Source organism: Halichoeres trimaculatus, unplaced genomic scaffold, assembly GCF_033239565.1.
Source record: "Halichoeres trimaculatus isolate MK-OKI-2021-1 unplaced genomic scaffold, fHalTri1.1 fHalTri1_scaffold_13, whole genome shotgun sequence".
In the NCBI taxonomy this organism is placed as follows: domain Eukaryota; kingdom Metazoa; phylum Chordata; class Actinopteri; order Labriformes; family Labridae; genus Halichoeres; species Halichoeres trimaculatus.
In genome coordinates this window covers 16,201,969-16,214,678 of record NW_027437191.1, presented here as the reverse complement: position 1 = coordinate 16,214,678, position 12,710 = coordinate 16,201,969, and the positions used below count along the sequence as shown (strand labels likewise).

Genomic DNA, 12,710 nt, shown 5'->3' with positions numbered 1-12,710 from the left:
CACTAGGAACAAGTGGGGATTTGTGTGAGAGCAGCTTGTTTGTGATATTTGTTGGTCCATAATACAGTTTTCAGAGGCCAGCAACACAAAATTGGGGAGGATTAAAAAGACTTACATGAGATCTTCATTGTGCAGTAAACAGAAATATAAACAGGGAGATGAGAATGGTTAGTTTGTTTTTCACCACACACAATCACAAAAGGGGATGAACAGTAATGACGCCCACCTTGCTCCACATGCACCCCACCTCCCACTCCCCTTCTCTCCATCACCATAGTTACGATGATGCAGGTTACCGTGGCAGCCAAGTAAACCCTTGCTTGCACAAAGGCGCACGTGCATGAGCGCCACATACATGGACATACGCAGACTGTGACGCTGGTGAGCTGAATGAAGAGTTTCTTCGAGCTATTTCTGGAGGGAGGAGGGAGGAAGTGCAGCTGTCGTCATTCTTGTATTCACCTTATTACAACGGTTTCTAATCTCTGTCTTATCTGAAATGAAACACTGAAGCTACAGAAGGCAAATCAAAATGATTTATGACCACATTATTACAAATTCATGAATATGTATGGAGCATCGTGGGCTTCTTATCAGCTACTGTCAGTCTTCTGCACGTGGCTATTATCGTTTCTGCTCTAGGTTTTGATTGATGGATTAAGCGGTATTCAGTGCTCTACTGACACCTAGTGGCCAAATGTTGAACTTTGAGACGAGATTGCAAATTAGTCTTGAGTTTTTCGTTCATTTTCCTCAAAATATTACTTACAATGAACAAATCTGGGATTAATACTGGGAGGGAGTAATCTAGATTCACAGCAACAAATTACTATAACTCATACAGCTAGGTTGGGTGCTATATGTTGCAAATGTCGACATCAGTAGCTAAACCTGCTGATGTCACTCAGTTAAATGTTATATTATTTTAATCAAAAGTTGCAATTAGTAAATGACTTAATGAAGGAAAAAAAAGTTAGGGTTTAGAAAAAGCAACAGTGAAATAAATGGAAAAAGAAAGCAAAGTGTCAAGTGAGGACCAGCTGAATGTAAATAAGAATTCAAAAATGCATATAAAAACACAGAAAAGGTAAACATGGATATGGCAAAACTAGATAGCCTTAATAATTTTTTTTTTTTTTTTTTTTTTTTTTTTTTTTTTTTTTAGAAAAGAGAAAAAGGGTGCAACCACAAAAATATGAAGTCATTGTCCAGATAAGGAAAGGCAAGAAAAATACCTGGAAATAAAAGTATGATATAAAATACAAAAACACTTAATTATTAGACTTAAAGTCTAGTTATAGCTCTAAACATTGGTGTCTAGCCCTTTGCATACTACTGTATATGTTCATACTCTATGTTCACCTTTATCCCTTTTTAGGATTTACTCAGACTTCTTAGTAGTAATCTCATTTCTCTTTAATCCTTCTGTTCCTCCCTCCTCCTTCCCTCTCTGAGGTGCTCTCTCACACACAAACACACACATGTAGCCTACTTTCTCTCATTTAGACCCTCGGCCATTCATGTTGTTGGACTACTGCTGTCGTTGCTGTGGATTCACACTCATAAAACGCCATGGACCCTTCTCCCTCAAGACTACACCCAGTGACACCTGGGTAGGGATGCTGTGTGATATTTAGAAGTGTGCTAGAATTGATAGCTGTGAAATAGCAGTGTCAGTATGCAGCTGAATATTAGCGTTCTGTCATAGTGCTGATTTGTTTCTGTAATAGAGTGTTCTATATCAAAAATAAAAATAATATAATGACTGTTGTTTTAGTTATAGCTCCCTCATGACAGTCTTGATTAACACTGAACTTAATTTAGCTTTTGAATTATTATCTAAATATTTAAGATAAAATTCTGGCATGTTTTTTTGCATTCAAACCAAAGCTTGGTAGGCTAGAGGGATGAATTTAAAGTCTCTAAGCTGTCTTCTGGAGCAGTTCCTTTCCGTGCAGCCTTTTCTGGATAGAAAAACAAATCAGCAGCTAGCCAAGGTGTTTAGCTGTCTCAGAGTATTACCACAGGCTTGGCCAGCCACTGCCCTGCTTTTAGACACACCCACATTCTCATGTGTGGACCATTTTATTTTACATCTGGGGAGGTCACATTTAAAGAAATGTGGACCCTTTGAACTAGAGAAGAAAAAACTCCTCTTTATTTAGAAACTCACAAATAGCAGACAGAATGTCTTAATTTTCCCTGTCACTTCTCTAATTCATGCAGAGAAATTAAGAAATAATCCATGAGGTAGTCAAAAAACTAAGGCAGTGAATCCAACATGATGCAGTGTATTCCCACAAACAACAATGAAACAGACAATCTTCTAAATGTGCTATGGTCTCAGTAAATTATGTATTTAAGCCATTAGCAGTGTGATTAGATCATGCTAACTGCACTGAGAGACTGTTTAGCACACCTGTATTTAAGCTCAATGCTAACTTCAGTCTATAAACATGCTAATTTATGCCATATTGTGTGTTTACAAGAATTTTTCCTCTTAAAACAGTTCTACATTTTGCTTTTAACTTCAAAAATGTCTTCAACATGCACTGCTCTTGGTGTGCTGATTAGCATGCTAGCATTCACTGATCAGTTCCAAACACTTATAGACAGTCATAAACCAGACATCCACAAATGCTTGACTATTTAAATAAATAAATAGAGAAAAACAATACAATCTTGGTTGATCTTATAATTAAGAATGAGTTTTGATGACCTACCATTATTTATACTAAGTGCTTGCTAGTTTAGCTCAGAAGATTCTCTTGTTCCTACTCACAAAAAATGAGTAATGGCTACTTTTTTGAAAGTGCTTTAAAGCGCTTTCAATTCAGTTTCTGTCTTGATTTCTTTGGATTCTTTTGACTCATGTAGTTATCACTATTCAAATAAAAAAAATTGTACTCTTTGAGATCTTTGTAAATTGCAGCCCTTGTAGCCTCTATCCCAAAAACAGTGCATTGATTTAATATCAATGAAATAATTATTTCTTTGAATAAATGGTACATTCAAAGTGGTATTTTACCTTGTCTTTGGTTTCACAGCAGACGTTAAACTTGTCTCAACAGGGACAGCATAGATGTATTTTTGATTAATGAGCACTCTCCTTCATTTAAGTGTCCGCTGAGTGAACGTGCAGAGCTCTGGCACAGGAACACCTAAGCCCATTATTAATGTAATTTGTTACCTGTGTATTTGACAAGTCAAAATGTCAGCTGTGGGGAGAGCTTTCATTCCTCTTCAGAGAGTGTCCTGTAACCTAGTTCCTGTAAGTGCTGCAGTTAATCATATATGAATAGAGACTTTAGCAAGAAGGAATCTGCTGCTTTATCGTCATCAGCTCCACTTTTCTGGGTCATGAAGGAGAGGAGAAAGTGGAGGAGGGGAGCAGGGATTTTCTGTTTGCTTTGGGACACACACAAGACATCAAATAATGATGACACTTTCCAGAAAATGTCTCCATGCGACTCCTCATGTCTTCATGACATATTGAAAGGTTTATGTTTCCTCCTGGTGCTTATAGTCCTATGCACTCATTGATTAATGGCTCTCATATCCATTATTGATTTCTGTGTTAAACATTGCAGATGGTTCTTATTTCAGCCTTCTCCAATCAGTCTAATGAGGAAAAAATTAAATAACCATGTTACAGTGCTACCAGGAAGATATGTATGGTCTGTGCCACCTCACTCTTCTTCCTTCTTCCTCCAGGTTGTCTTGCAGAATCTGTTGATGTGCATGGTGTGCTTCTACTCTCTGTACTACATCGTGGTCAGTCTGTGCATCGGACTGCTCAGGTACACACATCTTCTGCATTTGCATGGAGTTAAGTCAGACAGACACCTTTTGGTTAAAACAGAATTGATAAAGACTAAATTTGACAAATTATTTTTCCGTTTTTGCACATCTTTATTATCCTCTGGTGTGTCCTCAGGGTTCATGAGATCAACAGCTTGTTGACTCCATTTGACTATACAGCACAACCATCATGGCAGAACCCCAAATACCTGGGTGAGTGTTGGTTAAATGTTAACGGCACTTTTTTTTTTCCTGGTTGTAGACAGACAAACAATTTTAGGGTATATTCTGTCAAACGGCTATTTCAGTTTTTGAAATTTGGGTTTTTTATCTTTGTTCAACTTATGTGACAGTTTTGAATAACTTGCAAATTTTTATTTAAAATATGTGGCCAGTTTATAAGGTATGAGGCACTGGTACAAACCTTAAATCTCTATAGCGTCTCCATGGGAAACGCAAAGACATTGCTTACACTCTCTTTCAAGTAGTACAAATTTGTTAAATAGGTTTCTTCTTATACAGAAAATACACATGAAACTCATGTTGCTTAACCATGACCACTTTTAATTCAAAAAGTCAAGTTAATTTTCCAAAAATCTTTGACTTCAGAAAGTTTTCAAAACTACTTTTACCATGCCATCACCTAAGGCACTATAAACAGAAAGTAAGAGGAAAAAAACAAGCATTGTAAGAAGAAAGAAACTATTAACCCATGTTTGATAGAAAAAAAATAAAGTAAATGAAAACAGAACATGTCAGACTCTCATATAGCCTGATAAAACATGGACAGTCAGTCAGAAACTGACAACAACAATAGAATCCTGATTAAGTGCGACAATAAGAGGTATTCTCAACATTTTCATTTTGTTTTCATCTGCCTTATTCTTTACATTCCTCACAAAGAATAACCTCCATGTTTTTACTGATGCCATATTATCAACAGTGAGGGTGAAATAGAAATGTGCTGGATTTATTTCTACAGATTAATATCATATGAGGTGTGAGCTCATTGTGTAGGTCTTGCTATTCATAATAAACAATAGATTAAAGTTATTGGTCAATCAGAATCATTTTCTAACACAGTCCAGTGCTGAGTAAACAAGTTGGGTGATGAGATATGAGGTTTGACTGAAAAGAAGCTGCAGTGTCAGTGTGTTGTGTTCATTCCCCTCTCCACCAGTTGGTGTGATCTCTACAGAAGTCACCTACTTTTTGGGTGGGCTGGTGTTCGCCTGGATCGTAGAGGAGTGGGTTTGGGATTACGCTATCACTGTCACACTGCTGCATGTTGGCATGACTGTAGCAGGTAAACACATACAACACTCACTAACACAAACAGAGAGACACAAAGTAGATCAATAGAGCGGAAGAGCTGATGGGATTTGTGGCCTGGTTATGTAACTGGATGTTGTGGCTGCAGGTAAAAGATGTCTATGCACACTTGCACAGCTACTTGCATTTAAGACACTTTAAAAAAAATGAGGAGAAAAAAGCTTCTATTTCTGATGCAAATAAGTTATTTAACAGTAAAGAGTAAAAAAAAGCTTTAAACTTAATTATTTTAAATGAATAACTACATGTAACTCTCATTTTTTGTCCCCCCCCCTCCCTTTTCCTTTTTTCATGTTCTTTTTGCAGTGATGTCAGATTTCCCTTCGGCTGAACAATGGTGGATTGCTCTGGGTGAGATATTTACTTACCATCATGCTTACTTTTTAACATGCTAACTTTATGGTGTACTTCTCTTGTGGTCTTAACTATCCAAAGTCATTTATTTTTCAACTAAAAACACATTCTATTCATCCCTTATCCCACCCCAAACTTCCCTTCAACTGATCTTTTTTTTCTATCTTTATTGTTTTATTTGTCTCCATGCAGCTTCAGGCCTTGTGATGATGATATTTGGAGGACAGCTCCTGGCATACAAACTCTTTAGAAGCAACTTTGTCTATCCTACTGACCTACAAAACTTCTAACAAACACAATAAGGAAAGCTTCTAACAGGCTTATGGTTTAATCTCATAAAACCAGAGGATTCACTTTTAAAGATTCTGCTGCTAGGTGTATTAGCTTAAGCAGTCATAGCACACACATGAACAGCACATATTTTCTGCATAGAAAGCATAATCAGCACTTTCTCTGCTGGATAACTTTATTTATAAGGTTAGTCAGATCTCTCTTTGTAAAGATGTTCCACATTTGTCTATGAATCACTGTTGTTTTGTAAATCTGTACAGTTTAAATAAAGTTTTGTATTGTTTCTTTAAAAACCTCACACTGTTAGAAAGACATTTTAAAAAGTATAACCTGCTCTGTTACAAATTATGCATTTACAAGTGTTAAATATCACCTAGTTAAAAGAAATTAAAAATGGGTATCGTCAAGCTGTTATATTTGAGATGTTAACATTTGACATTTATTGTGTTGTGTAGTGTAGTGTGTAGTTTTTTGATTGAGAGTCACTACCTGTTGAAAATAGGACAAGAGCTTTTTCTGAATGAATGGACTTTTCTGTTTTCATGTTCAGGCAGTAAAAAGAGACAAGACAAATCCATGATGTCTTTATCCCTTGCTGTATAAACTAGCTAAACTGTACCTACATTAAATATTTTGAGCAACATTGTTTTGTTTTTTTGTGCATACTGACAAGTTTGTGTGTGAGTGGTACTTTGGTGAAATGATAGCTTCATCTTCATAAGAGACATATAGAATTACAAACAGGTTGGTCAATCATCTGGGAGACTCCATAATGAAGTGTTTTGAGCAAGACACTAGACCTGCAATTATTCCAAGGCATTTTAATTTGGTCCCATTGAGATTTTTTTTTTCTTTAAGGGAGATCTGGGTGGCTATCAGTGTATGAATACATGCTGAACTGTAAAGAGGTCCTCCATGTAGAAATTGTGCAAAAGGCTATGATTTGGTCAAAGAGAGGAAAAGTGACCAGTCCAGCTACCATTGACATTGCCTTACAAAGGGTCATTCTACAAACTTACATTTACACCAGAGATATCTTTTTTTTTTTTTTTTTTTTTTTTTTTGTAAAATTTAAATTTTTTACATGTAGGGAATGTTCAACTTAAGGAATATAGTAGTATTTTCTAATCTTTATTTTAAAACACTTCTCTTCAGTGTTTCTTTCTTTCTTAGGTGGACAAAGTCTTAACATCCATGATGTTAAAGAATGTAAAAAAAAAAAAAAAAAGATGGAGTAATGTCTTTTTAATGAATTGGAATTTTAATGAATCAGGTAATTGACCTGTGCATTTGTGACAAAATGTCTAATTAAACTATACTGTTGGACGCTCTCATAAAGGGTTGTGACAGTGCCTGACATGACTCTGAACTGACCAGCTTGACAGTCAGTCCTTTGACCTGACATTACTCAATATATGCATGCTAGCCATAATAAACTTATATATAGATAAAGGGAATAGCGATCTCCTTGAACATAACATTTTGTCGGACTATGATAATGCGTTCAGGTGCAGTCAGTAATCTGGAGCACATTTAGTCACTCACAGTTGAGTCTCATGTGCTCTCCAATGCCACCTCTATTTGAGTGACCCGAAGTTGAGCGGTAAAACGAAAATAGAAACATTCAAAAAGCACAGAATTCACAGACTGGAAATATATCTGCAACGTACTGGACGAAATGTCAGGGAACGGATTGGTTCACAGTATCAGGCGGTTACTGGACGCCGATGAGCGGCGGAGTGCTCCGGTAAGTTGTGTTGAAGTGTCTGGAAAGTTGGCTGTGCTAATTAAGCTAAGTAAGGTTGGCGCCACCATTTCATTGCGTTACGAAAAAAACATCTACATAGTGGAAAAAAACGCGATGATACGGAATTGATGTAAACCGTTAATGTTTTATATCGATTAGTAAAAGTCTATCGCTTTTTAAGCTAATAAGTGCGTTGTACTGTATGCTGAAAGTGTACAGAGCTGCTACAACATGAAGTCCCCCTCTGTCACAATCATAGACTGTATAGGTCACAAATAGCTGCACTGTGGAGTAAAGAAAAAATTCTACCAGAACCTTTTCATTGGATTAAGTACTAGTAACTCATTTGTAAAGACACAAATAAAAAAAAATCACCAGGGAATTGGGTACTTTTAAAGGTACCGACCGAATATTGCACCGAATACCGATTCATGTTACATCAAACGGTACCATGTCTGGGTACCTGAACGCATCCTTGTGAGTGTGAGGGAGTGGTGAATATGAACACAGCTTTTCAAGTTTATATATCGAGAAATAAATATTGTAAGTTGAAAAACTTTGAGATTTTATTATTGAACAGATTGATATTTATTACCACATTAACAAATACATAAGTACAAAAGAATTGGTACCGTTTGCCGGGAATTGGGCATCCATACCGTATCGTTTCAGATATGAAAGACACCCATCCCTGATTTTCACTTCACCTGTCAGTGATCTGAATGTTACTACTGATCAATTTATGGGATTTTTAGTACTAAACTATATTATACTGAGGCCATGGCATGTTTGTACCTTGCAACGGGTAAAGGTAGACATGTAATTTGCATTGTTTGTTTTGCTTCATGATAACATTGAACCCCAGGCTTTGAGAAAATGAAAGCATTTACAAATAGTCAAATCAGTTCTCATGTAATTTTTACCTTGTAAGTATACAAATTAAATAAACCAAATTGCAGCATGAGTGTAATTGAATGGCAGTCAACATGCTGTCTACTGTATCAACTTCATGGTTTAGGGAATTATGAAATCTATCTTTGACAAATGAAAGGCACAGTGTTATGCTTTGCAAGTTTTTTTAATCTAAAACTTGCCTCCTCCTGGACATGCAGTTTCATCTTTGTGAATGTTTTCAAGCTTTTCTCTCTCTCCCTAATGCCAAGGGTCCATTTGATTGGCTTCGCCAGCAGATGGAAGATGTAATGGGAGATGGTGGGATCCTAAAGGAAGTAGTCCATCCTGGAGAGGGCCCGCCTGTCCCCCAAAATGCCTCAGTACTGAGTATGTTTAAATGCAGTCTGAGTTTGAGAGCTTCTGGCTTAACTTTTATTTGTCAGTGTGATTTGTTCTAGTTGTCTTTCTCCAACAGTCCATTACTCTGGTTTCCTGGAGTACTCTGACCAACCTTTTGAAACTACCACACGCTACAAGCACCCCCCAATGATGAAGCTTGGGAGAGGTCTGTGATCCACTTTTGATTATTATGTCTTTAAGTATTTAGGCCTTTAGAGATCTATTCACTTTTGCTGAAACCAAGAGTCTTTGGATAACTGAACTGATCGTTCAAACAGACTTGACGCTGGCTGGACTGGAGCTGGGTTTGTTGACTATGAGGAAAGGGGAATTCTCTCGTTTCCTCTTCCAGCCACAGTATGCATATGGGGACATGGGTTGCCCCCCTTTTATTCCCTCTTCGGCCACAGTTCTGTATGAGGTACATATCCTTGATTTCCTCGACTCAGGACAAGTGGACGACTTCATTGGGATGAGTCCAGTAAGTTCTCTGTTGTTATCTCAGTCAACATTGCTTTCCCACATGACAGCTGTATGAAAATGTTGGGAGATGTATTAAAATATATTCCCCATCTATGCTTGTGAGAATGTACAGAATTTATAGCCGGTTCAGTATTTTAACTTTTTAAGGCCTTTCTTTTGATTGAGAGGTTCAAAGAGCTTTTGAAAAAGTGTTGTTGTAGAAAATATTTCCATATTCCCTCAAAACTTGTCTAAAAATTTAAAATATAGAGATTCAAGAAAATTCAAACATGCAAAATGTCTGTGACTGAGTTCATGTGTGTAGTGGTTGTTTTTAGGGATGCACAATATTGGATTTTTGCCGATATCCGATATGCCGATATATCGAAACCTCTTTTGGCCGATACCAATACCGATAATCACAAGTTTGTTTGTTTTTTTCACTGTAAAGAAAGCTAAGTCTATCCTGTACTGGAATTTATATGTTACTCTTATTGTGACGGTCTTATTTGTTTAAGAAACACATAAAACAAGACAAAAAACATTTGATTTTACCATAAATAAGAAATGTATTATTTTTTCAAACTCAAGACATTCGGTATTGAAATACAGAAAAATAATTTCTTTAGATCACATGAACTTTAAATGTACAATGCATTTTTAAACATAACCAAGTTGCATTTGATTATTTTAGAGCTACTGTAACAACCTGGTGACAGACACAGAGCTCTGCAGTGCAAATAAATGAAGTGCTACATTTTATTTAAGGAGCTTATTTTTCAGATGGAAAATAATAATAATCCTAACTGAATAGCACCTTATCGGCTGTGCATATCGGCAGAAATTTTCATATCTGCCGATACCGATAAACGTGTTTTTAAGCTTTTGTTGCTTTTAAGCTTTTATTGTGCCAATAATATCGTGCATCCTTAGTTGTTTTGCACTTTGTTTTCTTTTTGATAATTTCCCATCCTTTCTTATCCCCTCTTCCATCAGGAGGAGCAGAACATGGTGCCTCTGTCCACTCTTCTGGAAGTTGTCAACACAGTGCGCAGCTTTGGCAACCGCTTCTTTAAGCAGAGCCGCTATGACAACGCCAAAGATCGCTACAAACAGGTAAACAATCAGACACATACAGTGCCATTTTTTTTGTTCTGGTTATGATTTTTTAACTGATGAGGTACGATGGTACTGTCAATGAGAAATTTGGTGAAGGGGAGGAAGTGCTCATTACAAGGTTTCTGCACAAACAGGGAATGACGCTGCTAGGGAACAGAGATGCGCAGACTGACCCAGAGACAGAGAAGATCAAGAAGGCTTTACTACCTCTCTATCTGAACCTTTCTCTCACTGAGCTCCACTTGGAAAGGCCACAGAAAGCCCTGAAATACAGCAACAAAGCCTTGGAGATTGACTCCAACAGCACAAAGGCTCTTTTCCGCTGCGGACAGGTGAGATTACTCTTCTGCTCTACAGATCATCAGTTCAAAATCCAGGTCTTTTAAGAGCAGGAAGGTAAATGAGGTTAATTTTGGTTCAGTATCTACACCCTGTGAACCACTAGGGGGCTATGGTCAGCTTGTCCCTCCCATTCTGAGTGCAGCATATTGGTAATTGTTCATGCTCCTGAGAACAATTAGTCCATTATTTGAAATGATGTAATCTCCATCCCGTCAGGCGTATCTGGAGCTGCATGAGTACGAGAAAGCGCAGGATTGCCTCATAGCTGCACAAGCAAAGAGACCCTTTGACAGTGATATCAACAACCTGCTGAGAAGGGTGGCAATGTAAGTCACTTTATTTTCCAAACGTTTGAGAAGCTTAGAACAGGTTAAGATAGTACGACGCACTTGTTTTTAAATTTGTCTTCGCAGATCTTAATCTAAATTGGCAGAGCCCCCATAGGCCAGATTGTCTCTTGTTGGTCATATTGTCTCTCGTTGGTCACGCTTGTATATTGATGGTTGTCCTGTTTCAGGTGCTATAAAGACAGCTTGGACAAACAAAAGGACTTGTACTCCAAGATGTGCAGACACTTACGGAGCAAGTAAAGCTGTAAAGATGAGTAGAAAGGTATGACATGCTGTCCACTTCTGCTGTTGGCTTTAATCTTATGAGCTTCCTGCTTGTTTGAGTTTTAACTTTGCCCATCCAATTACTAAATAGGCTGTTTTACCTTTTTATGTCTTTATTTTGGAAAGACATTGACCTAAATCAAGAAATGTTTGTGTTTTACAGATGGAGCTAAGAGTGATTCTCTAAAAGTTCAACTTTTTGTTTGCCTAGTTATAAGGAAATGTTCTAAGATTTATTGTCTACAATTATAATGATGTCTTTAGGATCATTCAAAGCTTTTGGTAAGCAGTGATGTTTTGGGCAAATGAAGATGCTCTGTAGATTTGCATGTTGAGCATTTACAGAGGACACGTTACGTTTGTGGTGTTTAAAATAAAATTGCACTTTTCTGAGATATTTTGTCTTTGGGCCTTTTACAGATGACTCTTTTAAATTCCCATATTCTGTGTTAAGTTTCCTATTTCTTTATAAATCAATACTGATTTTTCAATAAGTTAATTAGATTTGCATCTTTGCAAAGTTTTTTTCAACGTGAAATTTGTAGTTAGTTCATACTTTACATCACCAGGGGGCGTACTTGCTAAATAACTCAGCTCCTTCAAACAGCAAGATGATCTCCTAAAAGGTCATGTAAGAAAGCAAAAATATGAAGTATTAAAGTTGTAACTGAAAAAACTTCATATACAATCTCAAGAATGTTTAACATTATAATTGGATAACTAGAAGGTGTAAATTCTCTGTAAATCAACTACTTTGGTATAATACTGCCTGCATCAGAACATACATTAGTGACTTTTGTGGAGGAGATACTTGACATTGTGCATCAGATCAAAGAGTGCGGAGGGTGATAATAGCGTAAGTGCGGCACTGTGAGGGGTTGTGGGGGTAAGATAACAGAGGATCAGATGTGGGGAGGTGCAGATGGAGGAGCCGCAGAATCTGATTGACCTCTTTGGCTAATCCACTTTCCACAGTGTGTGTGTTAAAAGCAGCATCTCTCGGCAGCACATGGCCAGCAGGTCGTGCTCTGTTAAAGACCGCTTAGCTGGACGGAGGCACAGACAGACACAATGGTCTCCAGGCTCGTCTACTACCTTCATCTCAGGTGAGGAACCAGAGTGAGACAGGATCTGTGTACGCTGATACTGATCCCTCCTCAACCCTCCTCATGTCTTTGTGTGTGGCTGCTCCTCTAACAAGTACACTGCTGTTTGAATACTGTGTGTCTGCTTCGTTTTGGGCATCTGTTCAGCCTCATGGCAGCAACACTTACTTGTCGGTTGCAGCAAGGCATTTGTTGGTTGGGATGTTTGGATTTAATTTACATCTAAATAATGTTTAAGAAAAAAGAAAC

General features: G+C 37.4%; 2 protein-coding genes across 5 annotated transcripts in view; both read left to right on the top strand.

Moving 5' to 3' along the window:
• The window catches only part of tmem244 (transmembrane protein 244), a 110,928-nt gene extending 104,513 nt beyond the window's left edge, over nt 1–6,415 (top strand). Inside the window, exons 3-7 of one of the 2 annotated variants that reach the window (XM_074685601.1) lie at nt 3,715–3,800; nt 3,938–4,014; nt 4,982–5,107; nt 5,440–5,484; nt 5,680–6,415. In XM_074685601.1, coding sequence (XP_074541702.1) covers nt 3,715–3,800; nt 3,938–4,014; nt 4,982–5,107; nt 5,440–5,484; nt 5,680–5,777 — 432 coding nt within the window. In that variant the 3' untranslated portion in view covers nt 5,778–6,415. The remainder of the gene's footprint in view (nt 1–3,714; nt 3,801–3,937; nt 4,015–4,981; nt 5,108–5,439; nt 5,485–5,679) is intronic. The other variant, XM_074685602.1, reaches the window with a different exon arrangement.
• An 848-nt stretch (nt 6,416–7,263) lies between these two features.
• Nucleotides 7,264–12,710, top strand: part of arhgap18 (Rho GTPase activating protein 18) — a 30,115-nt gene continuing 24,668 nt past the window's right edge. The window contains exons 1-9 of one of the 3 annotated variants that reach the window (XM_074685020.1): nt 7,264–7,525; nt 8,689–8,806; nt 8,895–8,984; nt 9,097–9,299; nt 10,277–10,396; nt 10,534–10,731; nt 10,958–11,067; nt 11,259–11,353; nt 12,331–12,461. In XM_074685020.1, the coding sequence (XP_074541121.1) occupies nt 7,457–7,525; nt 8,689–8,806; nt 8,895–8,984; nt 9,097–9,299; nt 10,277–10,396; nt 10,534–10,731; nt 10,958–11,067; nt 11,259–11,331 (981 nt within the window). In that variant the 5' untranslated portion in view covers nt 7,264–7,456 and the 3' untranslated portion in view covers nt 11,332–11,353; nt 12,331–12,461. Of the gene's footprint in view, nt 7,526–8,688; nt 8,807–8,894; nt 8,985–9,096; nt 9,300–10,276; nt 10,397–10,533; nt 10,732–10,957; nt 11,068–11,258; nt 11,354–11,518; nt 11,749–12,330; nt 12,462–12,710 lie in introns of those variants that run through there. The other 2 variants (XM_074685021.1, XM_074685017.1) reach the window with 2 other exon arrangements.